A 24957-nucleotide genomic window follows, 5' to 3' on the forward strand; every position below is an offset into this window, starting at 1 on the left:
AAAACAGGAGGCGAACCTTTTACGTGTCTCTCCTTTTTTACCGGGAGCCCAAAGACAGCGCCGGAGACTCCCTGGGGGGAAGAGAGAGCCGTATGGCGCAGGCTGCTTGAGGGAAGGCAGGGATGGGGGTCTCTTCCCCCTCGACGAAACCAAAGTTTGGCACCAGGCAGGGAAGTGGGGGGTGCCCGGGGATGGAGGAGGGGCCGGCGAAGCTTTCAAGTCGTTTGGGCTCGCCCGGGGCAGCGGGGGTCTCCTCAGCGCCCGGCGGGGACGCGCAGCCCTCACCCCACCCACCCCCTCGCAATCCTTCTCCTCAACTTCGGCCCGGCCGAGCGATTCCTCCGCATTATGGCAGGTAACGGGGCCTCGGGCTGCGGGTTGTGAGGGGACCCCCCCCGCTTCTGCTCTGAGGTGGGGGTACCGAGGCAGCCACCGCCGCCTTCCCGCCTTCTTCTTCCTCCCGCTCGCCATGGCCGCCCGCGGAGCCGAGCGGAGCGGCAGTGCCGGGGTCTCTCCGCTGCCTGCCAGCGCCCCGTGAGGGGGGACAAGCGGGGCGGTGTGTCCCTGCGCTCAGTCCTGCCTCCCCCCCCTCCTCCTCCTTCTTCCTCCTCCTCCTCCTTCTCCCCGGAGAGATGTGCGAGACCCGTGCGACGGGAGTCTCCTCTTAGACCGGCAGCCAGGATGGTGCACCTGCAGCCTCTGCCCCTCGTCGTGGTCCAGGGCTTCCTCCACCTCGTAAGTCTCCTTCCCTCATCCCCCCGGCCTCCTGCCGCAGTACTTTGAGGGAGCTCTGTGTGTGTGTTGGGGGGGGGGGGGGAACGGTTCCCATCTCGTCGGGGAGGGCGGTAGGAGCGGACTCCCGTGGAGGTGAATGCTCAGGCTGGCCCCGAGAAGCCCCGCAACCCCCACAGTGAATTTTAGTTCTTTCTGTTTGTTTGATTTTTGGCAGTGTGTTTTTGCTTTACAGCTCGGCGGGCCCGTTTGGGATTCCCGGGCGGGAGCCAAGGGGTGCGGCGGGAGCCGGGAGTGCCCCGACCCACGGGATGCGGGGACTGCGGAGCCGGGATACGGAGGGAGGGTGCAGAGAAACACCTTAAACTGTTCCCTTCCCGGAAAGTTTTCTGTCGTTCTCAAGTGCATCTTCCCCTGTGCGAGGCACAGCGAGTGATGCCGGTGGAGTCCCCCCTGCCCTTTGGAAGCTCCCTCGTTATTTTCGGCTTGCTGCAGCGCACGCCAGAGGGGTTTCCTTAATTTATTTTTATTGTTATAATTATTACAAACTGTGGCACACGCCTGCGTTAACGCTACAAATTCCTTTGCATGGCAGCGGGGAAACTGGGAGACTTGAGGTGGTGACGAAGTGAAATGCAGACTTCGAAACTCTAGGTTCTGTAAGGGAGGAGGAGGAAGGGGTGGGAGCGAAGCGAGAGGCGCGGCGGGAGGTGCAGGGGCCACACGGAGGGCTCCGCTTGTCCCAAACCCGGCAAATTGTCCTCTCTGTGGGGCAGCCACTCTGGAAAAGGTCTTCTACTTCGTGTTGTTGTGGCCGGAGAGGTTATAAAGAGGAAAACTGCCTTTGTGAAATAATACGGCAATCTTGACTTTAGCGACTGGAATTAAAATGTTATTTCTGAATTTATCTGGGGAGGGGGAGTTTTGGTTTTACTCCCATCATTACTTTTGGATTCGTGCTGCAAAAGTTGCGCCTCTCCTCCCCACTCGCCTGGTATCTTGAAAGTTTGTCACTGTGGTCACTAGGGAGTGTGTAATAAACCTTGAAAGGATTAAACACCCTCCTTAAGAACTGGAGTCTAATATTACAGCGTGAGTAGATTGATTAGTTTTTGAAGAAGCTTATGTCAAATTCTAATCCGGTTTCTGGATTGTACTTGTCGTGTAATGTTCGGTTGTTTGGGTTTTTTTTGATTTTTTTTGCTCCAGCACTTTATCATAGCAATGAAGTAGCGAGCTGCAGCCCTGCGATAAGACACACATTTCTTTCACACTCCTATCCTTTTGGACAATAAAAAGCTGTTTACATTCTTCACATTCTTGCAGCCCAGTTTCCAGCTAAACAACGACCAGGGGTAAGAGATGGGAATGGAAAGCAGTAAAAGGATTACCAAGTAGCTGAGCTGAAGGGAACTAAACAAAATCTCTTTCCTCAAGCCTACAACCTCTCAGTCTCTTTCACTTTTTTTTTTTTTTTTTTTTTTTTTTTTTAATATGTATCAAAGGGATTGACTGCAACTTGTATCAGTGGGGATGGGGTTTGTTACACAGTGTTTTGCATGTGAGATTGGGAAATTGTTCTCTGGTTTTATATGCCCAGGGAGAAGACTGGATAAAGAAGCAAATTTTCTATCTAGAATCAAACAAAAACCCTGCAGTCAGTACAGGTTTGTAGGTGGATGTGGCACTCAGCTGACCCTGGAGTATTAATTTTTTTCTGAGCTCTTCATAGACAAACCAGCAAAGTTTTGGAAAAAAATTAGTTTTATAACTTACATAAATTAATTAAAAAAAAAAAAAAAAAAAAGGAAAAAAAAAAAAAAAAACAAAACTAGAGTGTGTGAGATTTTAAAGGCATTATATGAATACACACACATATATTTTAGTGTTAATCTATTGCAAAAAGCTGTGTAAATACATTTTGGCATAGTATGACCAGAACTTCTGGCTACCATCTGCTTAAAGTTACAGCTTATTATAATACTGAAAATATTTTATGCCAGTGGTAATGTATTGAGACAAGTGTCTGTATTATTCTCTGTTGTCTGGACAGTATTTGGAATGACTGATATATTCTTGAAATTTAATTAGCAGCTTTAGCAGGCAGTGGTCAGTTCTAATTCTTGACCATTTTTTTTTTTTTTAACCAAAAATCAACATTGTATTAATATAGCACTTAAGGCTCAGCATTTCAGCCACAGAAGAAAAAAAGTTCTGGGTTTCAGCGTTGCAATACAGCAGCATTTTCACGACCCGGAAATGCTACCATCAAACTCTTTCTGATGGTGCAATCTTATTTTTTTATGAAATCAGAGATATTAGAATACAAAATGTTTTGGCACTGCATTTTTATTTTTTTTTAATAACTTCTTTTGTTAGATAGATTTAACTTCAAACACTTGCGTGCCTTTCAAATACCAGCATGTAGCATCTAATTATTTACTTTTTAAAGATGATTAAATGTAGGATAAAAACCATGGAAAACCTCATAAATCCAAGGAGATGCTAAAGATTATGGCAACCTCTATGCATTTCTGAAAGCAGTGTTAGGTGATTGTTTAGATGTTGTGCCTTATATTGTTCAATCTGAAGTTCACGTTTATTGCTTCCTCCATAGAATAGTGTTGCATTTTTGTTGAATATTCTTGAATTATTATTTTAAATAGTGGATAGTGCACTGGTATGCATGCAGTGTGAGCACACATATATTTTCTAAACTACTTTGCATGTTTGGCTGTATTAAACAGAAAGGAAGCCTGCTGTTGAGTCGGGTTAAGATGCTAACTTGGTTCTTTATAAATGTATTCATTTTGAGTGTCAGGTTTACCTTAGTTGTTAATAGAGACCAAAACAAAAATTTGCAATGCACAGCCAGTACCTGTCTGGGCTGTTATTGATAAGAAAACCAAAAATTGATGTGTTGCATTATATTATAATATAATATCATTAGCAGGTACTCTTCCTTTACTCTTAATTTTCAGAAAGCTTTTTCAAACGCCACAAAATTGCTGTGTGCCCCTTTTGTTATCTGTCTATAAATAATGGAATTCTACATGGAAAAGACTGAAGTATTAGTATTATATTCTTTAGAGTACACCTGGTAGTGTTTTGTTAAGTTGGTTTTAAATGCCTTAAGGGTAGGAGAGGCTTCTGCTACTTTCTTGAGAATATTTATCATTTAAAGAAACTCTTTTTTATTTTAACATTTATTTTAAAAATAAAATGTGGTCAGTATCCAGTGATTTCTTTACGTGTAATTAATTTGCACTTTTTAAATGTCATGTGTCATAAAATTGTTTAAAATAGCTTACATGAGGTCTTCAAAAAATAAAAGAACTTTCTCCTTTTCTGTAAGAAAGAGGAAAAAAATAAGGGCTGTAGGCAGGGTTTGAGCCAAGAAGCAGAATTTACTTTAAATTTTGATAGCAAATATAACCACAACTTTCCTTTGTCTTGGCAAAGCATAGTCAGAGACAAACACTCCCAGACAGGACCTGTGATTCTATAGGGTAACCAGCATCTGAACTATATGTTTATTTTAACATCTTTGCAATTTAAAATTAAAAAAGATTCCAGCAGCATTTTCTACTGCCTATAGTTTTGCCACCATTCTTATCAAGAATTTTCTTTTAATATTATCACCAGGCAGAGCTGTCTCCATGTTATATATCTGGGAATCACTTCTTTTACACACTTTTAAAGAAGTTAATTTTTCCAGTAGTTCTTGTATAGATTAGAAATAACTAGAAAAAAAGACCAAAGATGTTATTTTATGGGTTTTGTTTTTTTTTTTTTTTCCTCCACCAAGACTTCATTTGATATCAGTGAATTTCAATGACAGATTATGTTTGTCTTGGAGTTTTTTGCACGGAATGAGTAATTATTTATCAGACAACTAATTAATTTTTTTACTGTTTTTTTTTTTTACAGCATAGTTTAAAAACTTGCACTGAAAAAATATTTATATTTTGCTATATTATAAGAAGATGTTTCAAGTGCAGAAATGACTTGAAAACTGAGATAAAGGTGCATTTCCATTTAAAATATATATACCATGGGAGGCATAGAAGCAGAGATGTTTTCCTGGATATTTTAATTTTCCTTTGTATCCCTGCAAACCTGACTGGGACCACGCAGAACTCCCAGCTCTGTTATGGGGAAGGTGAATTCTTCCCTCCGGTCACCTTGAAAGACACGGATCAAATTTCATCACTCTAAATTTCAGGGAGATCTTTGTCATGAAATGTCCTGGGCTCAACATTTCTTTGGGTTTATTTTGGTGTTTTTGCTGGATACTGCAGGCACTGTAAGGCTGTGTCTCATTCTTGGGAAATGAAGTCACAGAAGTAACCCAAGGAACGCCGCGGCCAGAAGCTGGACACAGCTCGAGGTGCTGGTTTCAGCTGTTTGAGAATTTATTATCCTCGGTGATGAGTTCTGAATTAAGGTGCATGGAGCTAAGTTTAGTTTACATAGGAGCTAAACATGCAGCACTAAACTTGTCCTTACGTCACGTCTTTTGACCTACTTCTGTGGGATTGGTGACTGTTACTTCTTGGTTTATTTGCACGCTGGCTAGGGGCAGAGAAAGGTTATAGATCCTATTTAAAATCTGTGCAGCAAGTCTGTTTGACTGATGCCCACTAAACCACAGACACCCCAGGCTTCTTTAGCATGGAGCACATAAAACCCTGATCTCAATCTTTTCCTTTGTGACATGGAAAGTATTTTTCTGCCACGGTAAAGCATTTTGAGACCGACTTGTCAGAGATTTGTGATGCTTTTCTTATTACCATTGGCAGTGTGTAACCAACAGGAAAGTGTGTCACGAATTTGGGATGCACTGGTCAGTCCCACCTTTCTGGTTTGCTTACTTAACCTTGGTTTCTGCAGGAAGGGAGCTCAGACACAGAGGTCGAAAGGGTACAACAGGAGAATCCTCTCACTGGCCTGGACTTTCAGGGCACAGAGACCCAGAAGTGTGCAATTTCCCTCTAGGTGCACAAAATTCCTCCTGTACTGCTGAAAATTTTACACTTAATCAACACTTCACAAACAAAAGTGTCTCAGGAGAGGAGCAGGAGCTGCTGAGTGTGGTATGGGATGGGGAATGAGCACTGGGCAGTTATCCTCAGAGGTTTGTGGTCTGTGGGTGACACGTTAACCTTATTTTGGTTCAGGTTTTGATTCTTTTTATTGAAGTCAGTAATTCTTGGGCAGTTCTTGTAAACACCTGCCATGGTTTGAAGACAAAAGCTGTCATCCCATAGATGTGTTTGGGTCAGAAATGGGGTGAACTGTTCTGGGAAGGCTGTCACTTTCAGTCTCTCACCTGTGCTTATCAATGCATCAGAAACAAATGCAGTGAGAGAAAAATGAAGCCATTTTGGCCTTGATCACAAAATTGCTGTGATGAGTGGCAATTTCAAAACTCCATGGGGCAGTACTTTAGTTCTGTATTCTGTCTTCTAGTCCTGATTTTTGCCTACATTTTTAACTCAGTACTTTGCTATATCTATTTTAAAACAAAAAAACCTGCCTTGATCTTACTAGATCTAACCTTGCAGAACTGGGAAAGAAGAAAGTGAAAGTTACCTTTCATATGACTATTGAAAATTCACCCTGAACTTGATTTCCAAACACCCTATTTTGAGTCAGCTTAGGCCTTTCACTTCAAATCTTAAATATATTTGTGTGTATTTCCCCAAGCCTGTTCACTGTTCCTATTCCATTTCATTCTCTCAGCTTCCTACATTGATATATGTTTAGTGGATGGGTTTCTGCATTAGTCTCACACAAAACCTTGGAAGTTTACAGGTCAGAACTTGGTAAACAGTGTTAATTCCTTTCCTGTAGGGAGTGTCCTTGTGGGCTGGTGGTGTGTGTCAGCTATGAGCTCAGTTGCAGTTGACAAAAATGTCCAAGGAAACAAATCCAAAGTGGAGAAGAAATCCAGGGCTATGAAGATGACTCCACATTTAAGAATAAGTAGTTTTGTCCTTGCAGCTTGCTCTACGTGGAATGGCAGTGCTCACTGTAAATACAAAATTTATACAACTTGATTTTAATTTAAAGTAGAATTAAAGAGATTTAAGAATGGTAGTTCTTGAGATAGGTTTTCTCTTTTTTCCAAACGATTGGTAGTAATAGAAGCTGTTATTAGCAGGAAAGTGAAAATGAAAGAATAGGGAGAAATAAAAAATAAAACTAAGGATTTAATGTCTCTAAAATCAGTTTTTATATGCGTGGGGACCAATTACGGTTATTGCACCATTACAGTGCAGGACTGAGGTTACTTTAAATGCCCTGATTCTGTTTCTCCAGATCCAGCATGTTTGGTTTATGTTTATGAGAATTTCCTGACTTTATAATGCTTGGGTGTGGTGCTGACCAGGTATTTCTAATACTGTGATCCATCAGTAATAAAATAACCTTAATTTCATGTTACTGTACCCATTATCTAAGAAAATAAAACACTGTGCATAGAAGTGCTTCTATATTTGTTCTTCTATTATGTAGATTTAAGGGCTTTATACTGTTCTGATGGAGAAGAAGCTGGCTGTGCTTGAGACTGACCTGAAGAAAAAAATATTACTAGGGGATTGCTGAGGGGTAGGAGGTGAATACGAGAGAGAGGAAAATTATGGAAATAAAACACCGTCCTGGGCAGGTGGGGTGAGCCTGTGCAGTTAGGGCATCTCTCTGACTGTTCCAGTGCAAGGATCCTGGTGGTCGTTTTGAGCTTTCAGGTACTGCTGCTGTTTTTCTCCTGTGAAGTGAGATGGGGAAACCAAGCAGCTTAAATAGCCCAAGAGGGTCAAATGTGAGACCTGAAGGATGTTTTCCTCTAAGGCTGTCTGGCTCTTTTCTCCTTGCAAGCAGTGGCTAACTGCTTCTGTTCCTTGGAAAGTAGAAACTGCTGTGACCCAGAGGGCTTGGGGGCTCTCAGGGGCAGTTATTTGTCCTCAAGCCTTCAGATGTAGCTGGCGCTTATGGGTGTTCCACTGGCAGCCTCAACCATCCAAGGTCTTCCCAAGAAAACTTTTCTCTTCACTCCATTCAGTCAGATTGTTCTTTCAAGAAGAAACCTTCAGAGATTTTTGTGCAGAAATAGGAATGTACCAATAGCTTTGTAGGACTCTGTAGTTGGACTTCATGGTGCTTTATAGTCCAGATATGCTGCATGTGCATCACTGCTCTGGGAAACACCAGGAACAAAAGCTGGCTCAGTCTACCAAAATAAAGCCCCACGGTATGCTTTTTAGCTGCACTTCCAGTGGACCAGAAGTATATTCTTCAAATGACTGATATAAATCTGGTTGCTCATTTTCTCTTTGCTGCCTTTATTTTGGGACCAACTTGCTGAGCTCTCTGTGGTGTTGTCAGTGCTACAGCAATGGGAAGGGTGACAAATTAATTCAGTAGATCATAATGGCTTGGTTTTTTTATAATTGTGACTTCACAATTATAAATACAATTATGCAAGTATAACTTTTAAGAAAAATCATTCTTTCACATGGTGTTAAACTTATGCCTGCACTGGGGTGTTTTTGAAGTCCATCAGTCAGAAAAAAAAAATCTGTTTTCTTCAAACTGCTTTTGAGCACTCACCCCAACCACTTATTCAGGGTCTGCACTGTCTTTCAGAAAATTCACATATGAACAACAAGATTACTGAAATCATCTTCTTTGGGAAGAGTAGTTTGTGGGGGAGGGGGTTATTATGTTTTTATTGTGATTTATATCAAACAGCATACAAGATTTCCATATGCATTATGAAAATATAAGTCTACAAAATCCCTCTGAATTCAGTCTATGCTCTTCCAGTAAACTGGGACTCCAGTTGTTGCTGACTTCCAGAAGGAATATGACCTGTTAACCACTGCCTTCTGAGCCTCAGCCCAGCTCCTTTTTCACCACTTTTTCATCTGCTCATCAGGGGGGGAACAATTCAGGGACAGAAATTCTTGGGATGACCATGTCAAAAGGCTGTTGATATTCCTATGCTCTCTCCCCCTCCACAGATCCAGTCTTTTGATAAATATGTGGCAGAGTTGAATTAAACTTTGTAAATATTGTATATCCATGCTGGCTCTTCCCAGTCATCATCAACCTGTTCATATGCCCAGATATGACTTTAGATAGGATTTGCTTCATGATTTCCCCAGGGACTGAATTGAGCAGCTGGTAATCTCCTGGATTGTTTTTTAGACTCTTTGGAAAACGGTTTACTAAATGTAAACATTTTGCTGACAATCAGGGACCTCCCCCGCTCTCCCAAACCAAAACTTGATTGTGAACAGCCTCATCAGACAGCAATATCAGCAGAAAGAGATAAAACCCACCCAACCCTGTAGACTGTGGATGGGTTGAGAATTCTCAGGGGATCCCTGTCTCAGTTCTCTTCTACGACTGATAGTAAGGATTATGTAGGGAAATTACATAGAATTAAATCTTCAGGGGACTTGGAGTAGTTGCACTTAAAATTCATTCCTTAGAGTTCAGTCCTGTGTCACTGAAATAGGCACCAATGTTTTTTGTATAGTGATGGATGCTAAATGACTATTAAACCAAAATACAAAAAAATCATCTGCAAAGAAATAGTTGCCACTCACAGTTTTTTCTCAAAAATAATTAGAAGGACCCAGTGGTTCCCTTCAGGTCTCCTTAAGAGATCTAAAATTCACTTGCAAGGATGGATCTTGAGTTTGGACTTCCAATATTGCCACAGAATGGTCTGGTAGAGACAGCAGAAACGATCTTCTGTATTGTTGGAAATGTTCCTTGGGGACATTCCCCGGGGGAATCCCCCGGGGGAGCAGCAATGTCAGTCCCTTGGTGACTGGAGAACCAGCCCTGTAAAAACTGCCCCATTCTCCCATTTTTTTCTATCCCTACACATCTGAACATGGTATATGTTTCCTAGAGGTTTGCAACAGAAAGGTATCAGATTCAGCAAAAACATTGACAAAAGCATTAGTGTGGGTTAACCTCATTTTTGGAGAAAAACTCAAGACCAGCTTTCTTAAAATACTGATTATTATATTCTTAGCAGTATAATGCTTTAGCTCTACCTACAGATACAGAAATAATATACGCCTGAGGCAGACTCACGCAAATTATTTGTAGTTCTTTGTAAATTTCATATTTCTGAATTCAGACAACGTTTTGTGGTTTGCAGGCACAGAGGTAAAACTGCCAAACTTTGAGTCAGACTTCAAAACCTTTGCTTCTGAAAAAAAAAAAAACAATTTGCGTTTTTAATCATCACTTAGATTGTGTGTTACATCTGAAGGACTGGTAAATAAATTATTAGTCTGAGAAATTCTAGATAGGCAGATCAACCTTAAGGCAGCTGCAATACCCTGAAATTTATCAAATGGAGTGAGGGGTATTTTTTTTAGCTCTGGAAAGGAATCATGGTCAACCATTGCAAAGCTCTTGCAGTGTTCTGCCATACAGGGACTTCATTCTGCCCTCAGTCTGGGAGCTTGCAGAGAGGTGACAGATTTAGTGAAGGATTTGGAGCCTGAACACCTGTGCAGTGTCATGCATTTAAAAATAGAATGTGACAGCAAAACACATCAAGCCTCTGATGTCCAAATAGAAGCCACAGGGGTTTTTCCTTCATGTTTCATCCTGAGAAATAACTCTCAATCATCACTGTCCAAGGAAACACAGCACACTGTTTTGTTGAGGTAAAGAGGAAAAAAAAACAGAAGGGTAAAAAGAGGTGCACCTAAAGCATTAATCACCTTTTCTTTCTTTTCTATGGATTCCTGCATCTTTGAAGGCTGCAGGATTGTTAATGTTCATTTCTTCAAGCTGGAGGAGGACTTTGGCCTGAACCTACTTTGCTTACCTTCTGCTTGATGCATTCACTGAAGTTAAAAAAAAGCAACCAAACGTTTGTTTTTTTTATAATCTCCTCAATAAGGAAAATAACATATAAACCCAGGGCAGAAAGATAAAAAAAATCTTCCCTAATCAGTGGGGCAGATTTGTGCACTTGGCTTTGCTCTGAAGGAGGCTGCATTACTGGGAGCAACTCTGCTTCCCATCTCCTTTAGTAATGTCTTTGAAATGTTAATCAAAACTAAAGCATGTAAGTATTTGTTTTGTTGGTTTTTGTTGTTGTTGGGGTTTTTTTTTCTGTTGTTGTTGTTGTATTTTTTTCAGAGTGAACAGGGTTTCCCAGTCTGTTTGATTCTCTAATCCCTCTGCAGTCCTTGCAGGCTGCTCATGCTCTGGCCATGAACCCAATTCATCCACTTTTTTCCCATTACTAAGTTCTAATTTTCCAGTGTGTGCTTTTTCTTTAGCAAAACTGTTGTTTTCAAAGGCCATGTGGGTTTTTTTCTTCATTTTGGTGTTTTTTTGACCTCTTTTCTCTTACAACCATACTAAAAAAGGACATTTAGCCAGTGTTTAATGTGATCAAGTGATGGAGACTTAAGGAAGGCCCATATTTAGCTCTTCTGTGCTCTTATTTATGTGTGAGGAATACATAAATCTACTTTAAACTCAGACAAGAATTATCATTTTGGATGACAAAAGCTATGACACATGAATGAGTTGCTTCTCAAAATCAATGAAATAAATTAGACTCCCTGTTTAGGAGCATCTGGCACTCTTAGAACCCAGTTCACATCATGATATCTCTGTTTATTAAGAAGAATTATGTAACAATACGGTTGATTTATTTCAAGATGATTGGCTTAGCAGCTTAATTGGTCTATGCAGTGTACCAGAGGAAAAAAAAATTAATTAGCTCATTTGTGGATGACGGGAAGCACTGTGCTTTATGCTCATCTTCTTTAGAGGTGCTCAGCCATTTCATGCTGCAATGAACCTTTTCATCTTGCACAGAAACTGTCTCTACATCAACACCAAGCTGGTGTTCAGGCATTGGGCACCAGTTGAAACTCACATAAACCAGCAAGGAGGTTCCTTTGAATCCGAAGAGCACTCATGACTCCTTGCAGGAAAAGGAACCTTCCTGGAGAAACAGCAAGACCAAAATATTCCTTGAAGAACAAAGCCAGTTTTCCCCCACTGTGGCCTGCCTTCCTTTGGGCTGAAACTCCCACCTTCCAATTCCCTAAAACTACTTAACATACAAGAAAATTAGCAGGCTGTATCCAAATTTTACACTCATCCCTGTGCAAAGTTTTAGTTCTTCTATTTCCATCTTATTTATACATGAAACACAAGACCCTGCAACACCATTTGACTTCTTTCTGAGGTTGTAACCTCTCAGCTGAGACAGATGATGATGGTTATTATTCTTTTTACTACTACCACCTCATAGTAACACTGAAATATGCTCAAATTGCTTAGTATCCAAATAGTATTTTCAGAATAGTGTTTGAGTGTGGTTCAATAACTTTCAAAATCTCTCATTTAGTGAGAAATCACTTTTCTCAGTTCCAAATGCAGCTGCTTGTGTCAGCCAAGAGGCTCTTGTCTTGGGGGCAAGTTCCACATAAGTGGAGTTAATCACATCAGCACAAGTTTTTTCTATACTTTTACATCAGTTTAATAAAATTAGAGGTTTGGATGCTGGTTTCTCTTGTGTTGTTAACTTAAGATACTCTTGAGTCCCCAATGATTTCTTTTTCTGTTTCCATAACTGAACACCAAACTCCCCACTTCTCTCCCACCCCCAAAGCACAAAGAAAGAAAAAAAAAAAGGAAGAAAAAAAAGAAAAAATATCAACAACAAAATCTTTGAATTATAATCAGAACAAAGATTTGACTCAAAACATTAAAAAAAATATAGGACTGAAATATAGGACAGTCACACCCTGTTGTAACTCTGCAAGTCTAGTATGTGAGATATTATTTCCCACTGTTTGTAGACCATGTTACGAACGCAGAAAATTGCAAATGAGCTTCAAATCTTAACACTATATGTCTTTACTACTGGGAGCAAGTAAGGTCCTATTTTCCACTCCTTTTGCACATCATGTGATTTGATTCCCTCTGTTTGCTCTGTATACAACATAGACATGAAGGAAGTCAGAAAGGGAACGGTTCTGCAAGAAGCATTTTGTTCAGCACTGCTGGGAAAGATTTTTTATAAATTTGCAGGTTGTAAACCAAGGTTTGATGATAATATTAGCCAGACAGATATGCGAGATACTCAGTTGAAGCCTTGGGTGGAGCATTTAAGCACATGTTCAGTCCTTTATCACATCATATGAATACCTAAAACCACAGGCAGTGGTTTGCCATTCCTGACTTACAGCAGAATAAATTCTCTCAGGACTGCCTGGTGTTACAATTCTCTGTTGTCATGATCACAGGGATCAGACATTTGGGGGAGCCTCACCTGTAGCTGTCAGACAGAAGTTCAATCTGCAGCCAATGTGCTCTCCAGCTCCTTCTTACTGAAATTTGTGGATGGCTGCATGGGTCTGACTTCAGGTAGGGAGTGTTTTCCTTCTGTAGTCTTTTAAAATACAAGATTTTTTTTTTACAAAGAGTGACCCAGCACACTTAGCTTTGGACTTAATGTACAGAAAATCACAGACAGGTTTGGGTTGGAAGGGACCATAGAACTCATCCAGTTCCAACCCCCCTGCATGGGCAGGGACACCTCCCACCAGCCCAGGTTGCTCCAAGCCCCATCCAACCTGGCCTTGGACACTGCCAGGGATGGGGAAGTCACAACTTCCTTGGGCAACCTGTGCCAGTGTCTCACCACCCTCACAGGAAAGGATTTCTTCCTAATGTCCAACCTCAATCTCTCCTCTTCTGATTGCAAACCGTTTCCCCTTGTCCCATCACTACACACTCATGCAAAAAGCCCTTCCCCAGCTTTATTGTAGCCCCTTCAGACATTGGAAGTTTGCTCTAAGGTCACCTCAGAACCTCCTTTTCTCCAGGCTGAACAATCCCAATCTCTCAGCCTGGCTTCCCAGGGAGCTGCTCCACAGCCCTCTGAGCATTTCTGTGGCTTTTCTCTGGACACATTCCAGGATCTCTGTGTCCTTACACGTCTAGATATAGAACATCAAATTGTGTCTGACCTTTCATCCTTAACTTATTTACAGCCTTCCAAATTAAGGTGGGATGGCATCAGCAAGGAATACACTGAGCAGGGAAGCTGTGGGCAAGGGTTCCTTCTTCTTCTCCTGAATCCAGACCTGGGTGGGAGCACCTCTCATTCCTGAAGAGAGGAAGAGAGATGAGAGCATCCTGGTCTGGCTGTGGGGGCAGGAAAGCAGCATCCCAAACCACAGAGAGGAGCAAACCAGCAGCATAGCCACCTCCCATCCTTCCCCAGGTCTCTGCTACCTTAATCCTGTGTGGTGACAGTGAAGACAAAGGCTGAAAAGCAGATAAATAAAGAATGTTGTTGGCACCTCAGAGGAAACATCTCCTCCTGTGTATTGATCAACAATGAAGAGCACATCAAAATGGTTTGGACATTTTGATCCATATTCAGGCATCAGATTTTTGGCTGAAATTCAGCTGGGCCCTAAGCAAAGTTGAACACGAGCCACATCCATCTTATCTACACTAATGAGGTGTTGGCCTTTGCTGACTGGAAGGAGATCTGCCAAGATTTTCTTTTCTGGATCATGATTTGGAAATACTAGCTCTCTGTTTGGTAAGCTAACGTATTAAAACTTATTGTTTTCTGCATGTTGGTGATATTAATCCTTTTTTCTCAAGATACACATCCAGCTGCTCAGCTCTCTGTGCATAGCTTGTGGAAGAAGGAAGCTGCTACTCCTCAACAAGGAGCTGAAAGATTCCCTGCATCAACCTCAGCCATGATGAAGAGGGAATCCAGATTAATTTACAAATTCCTGACCCAAAACCAGTGACACACTGCCATGCATTTATTCTGCATAACTTGATGGGCATGCTGGGTCCAGATTAAAAATGCCTCCTTACCCCTTCAGCAGTGCAGGCAGGACAGATGAACAACCCCTTCCCTTCCCTCACAAACAATTGCCACTTCCACAGGCATCAGGAGTTTTGATAATAATGAAGTAACACCATTCATTTGCCTGACCCAGGAGACCCAAATATTTATAAAATCACATTTTTGCTCCTTGTTCAGTCATGCATAAGCATATAGACTTCAAAAAATCTTTTCAATAATCAAGAAGGATATCACCTTCAGTTTTAACAAGAGGGATTACTTTATGGTCCCTCTGGAACCACCTTTGGGACCTGCAGGCTGTAGTTTACTACATGTACAACAGAGCTGCCTTTTACCTGTCATAGGCTTATTCCCTGCTCTGGTCTAGGCAGCAGTCACTTTAGGTTTGTTTCCGTATTTGATGTCCACCATCTGTATGAAAACAAAAGGAATGTTTGACTTTTTAAGCCTGTTTTTTTCTTACACGTCCCCAGTTCTTCTACTTTCTGCTTATCAGCTTCCAGCTCATATCTCTTGCTGTAGGAACTATTTATTCTTCCTCGCCCCAGGTCGTTTGGGTTTTGAGATTACTCACGGTACTTGTTAACATTCAGTCTCAAATCCATTCATTAATAGTGGCTGGGTTTGTTACATAGACTCAGAATTTGGCTATTTAATGAAAAAAATTTTATGTTCTGTCTTGAACTCTTTCAGACAGTGCATGAATTAAGCAATGCCCTGTAAGTCTTATTTGCAATTATACATCCTTCAGGACTGGCTTGTTCAGCATTTTAAAAAGTAAGGGGGACTGACTACTTCAGAGTGGTTACTTTCAGAGTAAATCTTAAATCAAAAAATGACATTTTGGAAGAAAATTCATTATCTGCCAGACTATGGTCAATGGAAAAAGAAAAAGCCTAAAAGAACTTTGAATAGCAAGATGCAAAAGGAACATTTTGAGTTTTTTAGCATGAATGATAAAATCCAGGAGGAGGGGAGGGAGTATCAGGGGTTGTTAATGGAGAAGCATGGATCTTGTAGGCATTATCAAAACTTTTTTTGGAAAAAATGCTGTGAGTGTTGTTGATAAAATCAGCAGAGCCAAGATTTCTCACGGAATGCTCAAAACTCCGAAACCAAACCTCCTGTTAAGGTCTTTGGAAATTTTGTAGTCAAAGGTTTGGGGCACTGTTCGCTGTTACAACACAGGGATCCACAGAAATTTGCATTGCAATTTGCATTTTCCACACAGGGAAGACTTTTTAAGGTTCTGCTTTTATATCTCCCATCCTCTGAAGTTTTAGTATGCATCCAAAGAGAACGATTCCTGCTGTTTTGTTTCTAGGATTGTCTATTTCCTAGGGTATATCTTTTAGATGCCTGTGCCTTAAAATCAATGTGCCATTTCTCCCTTTTCCAAGTCCTCCAGTGTGTGATTTATCTTCCTTTAGTGCTTATTTCACCAACTGCAAGCACCCTACCAGTACGGTTCTTTTGTATAACCTGAAAATGTTATTCTTTATGTGCCAATTGAAATACATCAACTGCATTATGGGATGACACCAAATTAATACTTGGGGTTATGTGCACAGCAATTCACAATAAAGGAAGACTGAAAGATGTAAAGATGCCTTGAATGTATTCCCTTTTGTTTGATACAGATACGACACGTGGAGCAAATAGGTTCAAAATTATATTTTTATATGCAAATGACAGCAATTTGTATTAACTATTGTGCTAGAACATAACATTTTCATCTGATGCAAGCCCTTCTTTCTTCAGATCCTCTTTCTGCTCTTACAGCACATGTACAAAGATCTTAGATATTAAATATCTCAATAAATTACTAAAAGGGAGCAAGCTGGGTACATATCCTGACATCCTTCCAGTCAAAGTAGATCTCAGACGCTCCTCCCTCTTTTAAACCACAGTGATGGATTTGTTATAACAGGACAGATGACTAACACACTTCTAACTAAGTCTTCTTAAAACTTACCTGGTGAACAGATTTCAAATTCCGTAATTTTTGAAGTGTCTCAGATGTATAATTTCATTTTGGAATTAGTATTTCATGTAGCTAGGGCTGCTCTTGAATGGGACTCTTTGTACTTTGTGTGTGTGTTTTAAAAAGTAATCAGAAAAAGTGAGTTTCTATACTGACAAATAGCTAAAAAAGTGCTAAGGAAAATGTTTCTATTTTAGAAGGCTTTTAATCCAGAAAATATTTGACCATTTTTTTTGACCAATATTTGTTTGTTTGTTTGTTTGCTTGTTTGGGTTTTTTTTTCTCTTTCTGGGGGCATAAAAGGTGGCCGAGTAAATTAAAAAGGAGTTAAATTGGGCTTCAATAGGACCTTACAGTATGAACTCCCAGTTCCTATCTCATTATGTAGCACACAATGGCTGCAGGCGGGGCTGGCTGCTGCTCAGCAAAGGCTAATATTGTTTTACCTTAAAACTTAATAATAAGGCAGCTTCAGTCAATGATTTTCTCTTCTCTAAGAGAGCAATTCATTTAGGAAAGCAGCATGCATGCATGTGTGTAGGCAGCAATAAAACATCTCCAAGTGCCCCAATGTGCTACCTCTCGCTAAGTGGTTTGAAAAGGAGAAAGATTTTAATTTAATTTAGAAAACTGCCTTGGTCTTGCAGATAGACTGCAGGGAGGAAAGAAGCTGTGAGCCAGCACTGCAGCTCCCAGACCAATCCCAGCTTTGCCACCTGGATACATGGTGGGAAGACAACCCTCAGGCTTCTGCCCCAAACCATGGTGCTGGGAGAGAGAAGGGGCTGCTACCCAAGCAAGGGTTGGGGGTTGGGTACAGGGATAGACTTATAGGATTATAGGATGGTTTGGGTTGGAAGGGACCTTTAAGATCATCAAATCCAACCCCCCTGAATGGGCAAGGATGCTTTCCACCAGCCCAGGTTGCTCCAAGCCCCGTCCAACCTGGCCTTGAACACTTCCAGACCTGGGAAGGCTGCACCCCTGCTAGCCAGCCTCATCCCAAAGGGCCTCCAGCTCATGGAGAAGACAGCAGTAGAGGAGAAGGAGCATCTCTCCCTTGTGTCACCCTGAAGTATCCTCAGCCTCTAAGTCTGCATCCTCAGCCTCCCCTGCAGCCCCTGTATTTCCTGTGGAGCAGCAGGTCACCTTCTCCCTCTGCAACCCAGCCTGATCTTGGAATCCTCACCAATTTGCATGACAAGGCATTATAAGCAGAAATATTTACCTTAGGGACATGGCAGTAATGCACTGAGCAGCTCCCACAGTTTGCCACAGCTTGGGTCTGACATGGGAAACAAAAAGTTGGTTTTCCAGGAAGGAATATCATGCTTGAAGTAAACAGGGAAAGGGGCTTTCTGGAAGAAAGCTTTGAAATTTAGATTAATAATCTCCCTTCATCCCATTTTTTTTTTTTTTTAAATCCTTTAAACTAAACATTTCCTTCCTAACCTGACAGAGGGTCACACACCCTCTGACAAAGGTTTTAACAGTGAAAACAGAGAGAAAATTCAGAAACTTGGACTTCAGTTCCCTCTCCATAGGAGGGCTGGCAAGCACAGGAATGGGTGTTGCATGTCACTCAGGTCAGTGAGAGTTTATCAGGAAATTCAGCCTGCAGTGAAGCCCTACAAAAAAATCTAATGCCTTATTTAAATAATGGTGTTCATTGCCTATTAAAATGTAACTCCTTTCTTTAAAATAGGATTAATTCAAATGTACAAGAAGGCAATTCAGTTACATTTTATGCTTCAGCCCAGTGCTCACTTTTCATAACTCATTCCCAGAAGCAAGATTCAGGGCAGTGGCATTCTCAGTTCTGCCATAAAAAGCACAAATGACTCTAAAACCTGTTTTCAAAATTTGGCCCAAGTACTGCCAGTGTTAGATTTTTTCATAACATATTACTTTGGTCATTACTGTTTTGCAAGATAATTGTATCAGTGATCTAACTTCTGACAGTATCCAGAGGCTGAAAATAGTTTGCTGCAGCACCTTTGTCTTTTAAAGGCCATTTGGGGCTTGTTATTTTAATCCTTTTGCAGCCTGATTTATCACTTCAAACATCTGTCAGCTGGGCTTTGTCTTGAAATGGATAGTGATAGTGCTACTGAGTTTTCAACAACAGCTGTTAGAGGTTCATTAGTTAGACTCTCAAAGGGAGCAGATAACTGTAATATTTTTCTTTGTTAATCATCTCTTATGCATGGTAGTAATACAGAGCTGGAAATCTGCTAGAAATGCACAGCGTCTCCCTGTTCCTAAGTTGTCAGAAGCATCCTTTTATTCATTTAATCTGGCTCCATTATTAAAACTCTCTTCCTTGTAATGCAGGCAAAAAAAAAAACCTAACCAAACCAAACCAAACCAAACCAAAAAAAACTATTGAAGTGTGGCACGTGTGCAGTGAGATAGAAAATCAGCCTTTGGTGGGTCATACCTAGTGTGAGGATAGGTCACTCAAGGTCTCAAGAGTTTGCACTCAAGTGTGAATCAACCCTGAAGATGAGATTAAAGGCTGCTCTGTAATTGATTTTTAATTTAAAATTTAAAAGGCACACAAAAGCTCCATGACAACTTCTGTAAAATCAGGTTCCTTTCTAGCAGATGAAGCATTTTGCTGCTAAAGCAAAAAAAAAAAAAAAAAAAAAAAAAAATCAAATCCTTGCAAGCCTGCCCCTAGCTAGGTGCCACAGTGTCTCCTGCCAGGAGCTTCAAGAGACCTAAACATCTGTGGAAGTCTCCTGCAGTGGAGAGCACGTCAGTGCCACCGCTGCTCCACCCGGCAGTGCTCACCAAAAAATAATTAATTTGAAATTAGTGTTTTAATGAACTGATCTCAGCTAAATGTAAGGCGAAATCTCCTGGGCATTAAGGAAATAAGTAGGAGGGGAAATTATTAACTGTAAAGTTCAGCAGAGGGCTGGGCAGCAGGTGCTGTCTTGACAAAGGAGCAGAGCGATCCCGTGGCAGTGTGGGGTGAGAGGAGGATTGTTCAGGTTTGGGCTCTGCAAGCTGCTAAGCAGTGTCTACAAGGGGCACTGTGACTTCAGAGGGGATGAAAAACATCTCGGGCACCTCCCCAGCTTCCCGGGTGAATCAGAACGTCTTCTAAAAAGGAATCAAATGCCAGATCCTCATCCTAAAAGCACAAGCCTGAGTCCCGTAAGACATTACAGGTGTCTGTAGCACCAGTGAAGCTCTGTGCTAAAGACACTGGGAGAGCACAGGTTGGATTTGAAATGAATGTCCACAGTAACTCAAAAAGCACCTGAAAAATCAGATTCTTTTTTTATAGGTCATCATAGCAGGAATTGTGATTTCTGAAAGATGGACAAGTACCTCGATCCACTTTGCATCAGCAGGGTCATGCCAGGCACAAGGAGAGGGTTATGGAGAGAGCAGAAACAATGTCACAGTCAGAGTGTCAGCTTTTGGTCCTACAGAACCTTAGTTAGATTATTCCACTTGTATGTTATAAACTCAGTGACCTTTTTATTTTATTTACTGAGGGACAGTCAAGTCCTAACATAATCCAAGACACTGCAGACAGTCAGGGGGATCACTGACCCAGCTACAACAGCATTTCATTTGTCCTATGGAAGCAGACATTACTCTTGAATGTTTAATATTTTTTTACATATTAATAATAAATATATATATAAAGTGGAAATTTTCTATATTGTAACTAAGTTAGATCTTTTTGTACAAAACTTTTTTGGACAATTCACAGAATGGTTTATATCAGTGTGACTTCACCCTTCAAGAAAAAATGGATCCTCCTCATCTCGTCATCTGTAGTGAAGAGAAAAACTACTTAGTGATGTTAGGAAAAAGTAGAAAAGATATTCCTCTACAAACATACAAATAAGATACCCACTTACAGAAGAAAAAGAAACAAACAAAACAGCAAACCACAAGGACAAAGAGCTGAAGTCTTTAAGAGCACAATTTGTGCAGAGTTTTGTTTTTGCAAGAAGTATTTTGTGGGAACAAATTTTCTCTTCTTTCACCAAAAAGGTAGATCAAGGGAATGTGTGGGTATCATTTAAAAGCTGTGCTCAAAGCAATTTGCCAAGTTGCGGCTGGAAGGAACCTAAATCTACTCCACAGGGTTGTGGGAAAAAATAATCTGTACTTTCCAAATGCATTTTTGGATAAGGAAATCCTTGCAGGCTTTGTTTTTCATTTTCACTCTTTTCCTCTGCTTTTTCTTCCTCAGAATTTTGTTTCTTTACTGAAGTGTTGTTTTAGTAAAAGTCCATTTTTTTTTCTCACAAACACTAGAGAATTTCAATGTAGTCATTCTGTAAAATGTAATGCTGAGTCCAAAGTGTCAGTTTTGCTCAAAAACATGCAATGAAATTGAAGAGGAACTTCTCGCAGCATACCCCTTATTTCAGAGTCATATTTTTGTCTGTGTGTTATCTGAATGCTATCATCTGATATTCTCATTAAAGCAAAGACTTCTAGCTGTTACCTTCCCTAGCCCTTATGTCTTTGCAGATGCAGGTAGAGCTCTTTCTCTCTCTGATCTTTGGAGGAAAACTTTCAGCTCTGTGCCATGAACCACCCTTCATTAGCTTCCCACACGCCTGCTGCCAGAGCAGGAGAGGAACCCAACACCTTACAGGAGGGAAGAAGAGTGCTGAGTTGCACATTGCCTTTCATGGTTCCAATTTATTTCTTTTCTGCCTCACCTTCTGTGACAGCTTGAAACTCCTGAAAGCTAAAAGGCTGGAAGCGAGGGAAAGCTTCAGGCTCACCCTTGCTGCCACTCTCTTTCAGGTATTTAAATGTGCAGCAGAATTGGTTGGCTCTCAGGCAATGCTATGTCAGATGGTGCTAATATTCACAGTATATTATATATAATATACTATACTATAATATAGTATATATTGATAGACAGTTTTATTCTGCCACTCCTTATTTTCTTTCTACAACTACCTTCTGGGGCTTTCCCAGTGATGCTGAGGAGCAGTGGCTGTGGAGGAAGACCCATCACCCACTGCTGGTAGGAGGAGGTGGTCCAGGGATGATGGCTTCTCTTCTCTTCTCTCAAGGGGGATCCCTCTGGGGGGAGGGGATGGACTTTTTATTTTGTAACATTCATTTACAAGGAGAAAACGTAATGAGCTGCAAGGACGATCACAAAGGCTTTTTTTTTTTCTGCTGAAGCAGCTTGTTGTTTTAGTTTAACTACAAGAGACAGGACAAAATTGTTAAAGCAATCCAGTGACATCAGCTACTGAACAGGGGATTTCTGTCCAACTTTCACCTGTTAAAGAGGTAGCAATAGCTGCATGAGTCTTTAAAATTTTCCAGAGTATAAGCCCTCTAGCATGACTGGAAGACTCTGAGAATTCTGGGCACTCTGTCTCTGTCCAGAGACCCTTGACAATCTATCAATCTTCTGAAAATCCACTCCCTGGTCTGCACTTCCCCCTCACCCTATAAAGGATATGTTTGCTGAAACAGGCACCATGAACCCCATAGTCCCACTTTAGGATTCATTTTAAAATGAGACAGAAATGATTTCTGCAAGTGCACTCTGAATTCCCAGATGAATTTTATCTTTGCAGTAGTCTGCCATGGCCCAGAGAAGAGAGGGAAAGCCACTCACAACAACTGCCTGGTATTTATTGATTCACAGTTCAGCAAGGGAGGGGTGGTAGAAGCATTCTGGGTGCCTGGAGAGCAAGGACATCCATGCTTACAAGGCTCAGCTCCTCAATAGTCACACACCCCCATCCCCATGAGCATGGGCAAATGGTGGTGGCAATTTCTGTGGCATCAGGTGGGTAAAAAATCAGTTTGCAGCATTTGATAAATGTGCAACACAACTGGGGCTGCTCAACTGATCAAGAAAAATGGGCAGGACCTGCAGCAATTTACTAAAACCCACTTTAGCTGGTGTGCTGCTTGCACCTCTCTTTTCCAGGCTGGGTTAGTGGTTAGATTATGGTGTAGGACTGGGTGATCTCAGAGGTCTCTTCCAACCTAAAACATTCTGTGGTTCTGTGAAACTGCAAGCACTGCTTCCAGAGCTGCACAAGACACAAAGGCCTTCCTCTTCACCTACAGTCTTTTCTCATTTCTTGTTTTTTTGTGGTTCTAACAAAAGTACTTCCCTGATCACTCTATTCCTACCCACATGCCCAGTCCTTGGAGGACTCAGATGGCTTCTAGGCTCCTCGTGGATCAGACAGAGCTGCCAGGCTGCCAGTCACCATCCCCAGGATCTGGGCAGCACCATCAGCTGCCTGCAGCTTCCATCAGCCACCAGCAGGAAGGGGAGAGTGGTTCCTCAGCACCTAAAGGGTCCTCATCAAATGCACAGTGAAAGGGGCTAATTGAAAAGAGGACAACAGGGTAGGTCTCTTCTCCTAAGTAACAAGTGTCAGGATGAGAGAAAATGGCCCCAGATGTGCAAGGGGAAGTCTAGATGGGATATTAGGAGAAACTCCTTCAGCAAAAGGGTTGTCAGGCATTGGCACAGGCTTCCCAGGGCAGTGATGGAGTCACCATACCTGGAGGTGTTCAAAAGGGGTTTAGATGTGGTGCTGAGGGACATGGTTGAGCACCAGACTTGGTAAATGTTTGGACTCAATGACCTCAAAAGTAACTTCTAACCAAAATGATTCTATGATTCTTTATCTCCAAGAGAAGAAAGTGAAGCAAGCAGCCAAATGTGCAGCTATGTTTGAGCAGCCCCTTCAGCTCAAACATTTCAAGTCATTTTTGTGCTTTCTTTCCCAACTGAAACGAAACAGAGCAGTCAGTTTTGTTTCTGGGGAGCTCTCCTTACTTTCCTTGTGTGAGCCACACCCCTGCCATCAGGCCCTCAGGTATTCACACAGGCTTTTTAACTTGGGGAAAACCAAGCTCTAATAAGTACCTTGTATCAACTCCTCTATACTTATCTAATTTAAAATACACCTTCTGAGAAGAAAAAAAAAAACAAACAAAAAACAAAACCCAAACCACAAGCTCCAAACCAGTGGCAGGAGGTTACAAATAACAGACTTGATTTCCACTTTCAGCTGCTGTAGTGGCACTCAGGTTGGCACAGAGGCCAAGGGGCTGGGAGCTAAAGTCAGGAGGTAGAGGAATCAGTGCAGATTTCAGGACCTGTCAGATTTTTTTGATTCAGTGCAAAGCAAATCCCTGTTTCTTAGGGCAGGCTGATGTGCCTGATTTTGTTTTCTCGAGGGAAATCCACTTCCCAGCAGAATTTTAAGAATATTGACAATTTCCAAGCAAAAACCTCAGCATGCTCTTGGGCAGCTGAAGATTGAGGCACCCTGAAGGATTTTCCTGTGTGGTAGAAAAGGTTGTGTCACAGTTTAACACTGGCCCGGCAATTAAACCGAGTAACAGACGCTCTCTATTAATCTCTCTCTCCTCCCTGATAAAGAAAGGAGAGAGAATAAGGGAGAGAGACTTATGGGTTGGAAACTAAACTACACAATTTTAATGAAACAGTAATGATAAATAGGAAAAATTACTAAATATATACAAATATACAAGAAAAGGGATACCACATTCCTCCCCCCCTGCTCCCCAATAGCTCTCACGTCACCACCGAGGCTGCAGGGCAGCTCTGGGAAAGTCCAGGCTGGACTCCTGGAGTTGGCAGCAGTTGGGAACTGGAGGCAGGAACACACAGATAAGGGCTGGCACGGATCAGGAGCACAGGCAGAGGAATGGACGGGATCCTTCCAGGATGCCAGAGTGAAGGAAGGGAAGCAGGAAAGGCAGGAAAGGCAGGCAGCCGGAAGCTGGAAATCTGGCTTGGCCCTTGTGATCCCTCAAATTTATACTGAGGATGACGTATATGGGATGGAATACTCTGTTTGGTCAATTCTGGCATCTATCTTGTCCGTTCCTCCCCAAAGGAGGGCTGCAGGTGGGACCTCTTTATGTTTTCCTCAGAGCTGAGCAGTGTCCTTGGCTCTGCACACCAGTCTCTAGCAGTAACTATAAACATCAAGTGTTCTCAGTGCTAGAAGCACACACTGTCTGAGAAACTTGCTGTTAAATTCAGCAAGTGCAACTACTTACAGGAGACTTAGCTAAAAGCAGAAGTACAAGACAGAAAATCACCTTTATCCTGGCCCAAACCAGGACAGGTTGTTAATTCGCAGCTTTCATTCCTAGCAAAATCTGCAGTGGTAAATTAATTAATCCATTTTACAAGCACATGGGCTTCTAAGATCATGAAAATTAACTACATGACTACATTGAACAAACATGAGTCCCTTATACAGCCCTGCTGAAAGATGTTGCTTAATTCCTGAATTCCTTGAAGCATTCCTGACAGCAAGCACATCTGCTCCCA

General features: G+C 41.6%; 1 protein-coding gene across 1 annotated transcript in view; it reads left to right on the forward strand.

Annotated features, from left to right (window-relative positions):
* The first annotated feature begins 462 nt into the window (after positions 1–462).
* The window catches only part of NXPH2 (neurexophilin 2), a 29283-nt gene continuing 4788 nt past the window's right edge, over positions 463–24957 (forward strand). The window contains exon 1 of the mRNA XM_071746225.1: positions 463–735. Within this exon, the coding sequence (XP_071602326.1) occupies positions 682–735 (54 nt within the window). The 5' untranslated portion in view covers positions 463–681. The remainder of the gene's footprint in view (positions 736–24957) is intronic.

The sequence above is a fragment of the Heliangelus exortis genome, chromosome 6 (genome assembly GCF_036169615.1).
Source record: "Heliangelus exortis chromosome 6, bHelExo1.hap1, whole genome shotgun sequence".
Lineage (NCBI taxonomy): Eukaryota > Metazoa > Chordata > Aves > Apodiformes > Trochilidae > Heliangelus > Heliangelus exortis.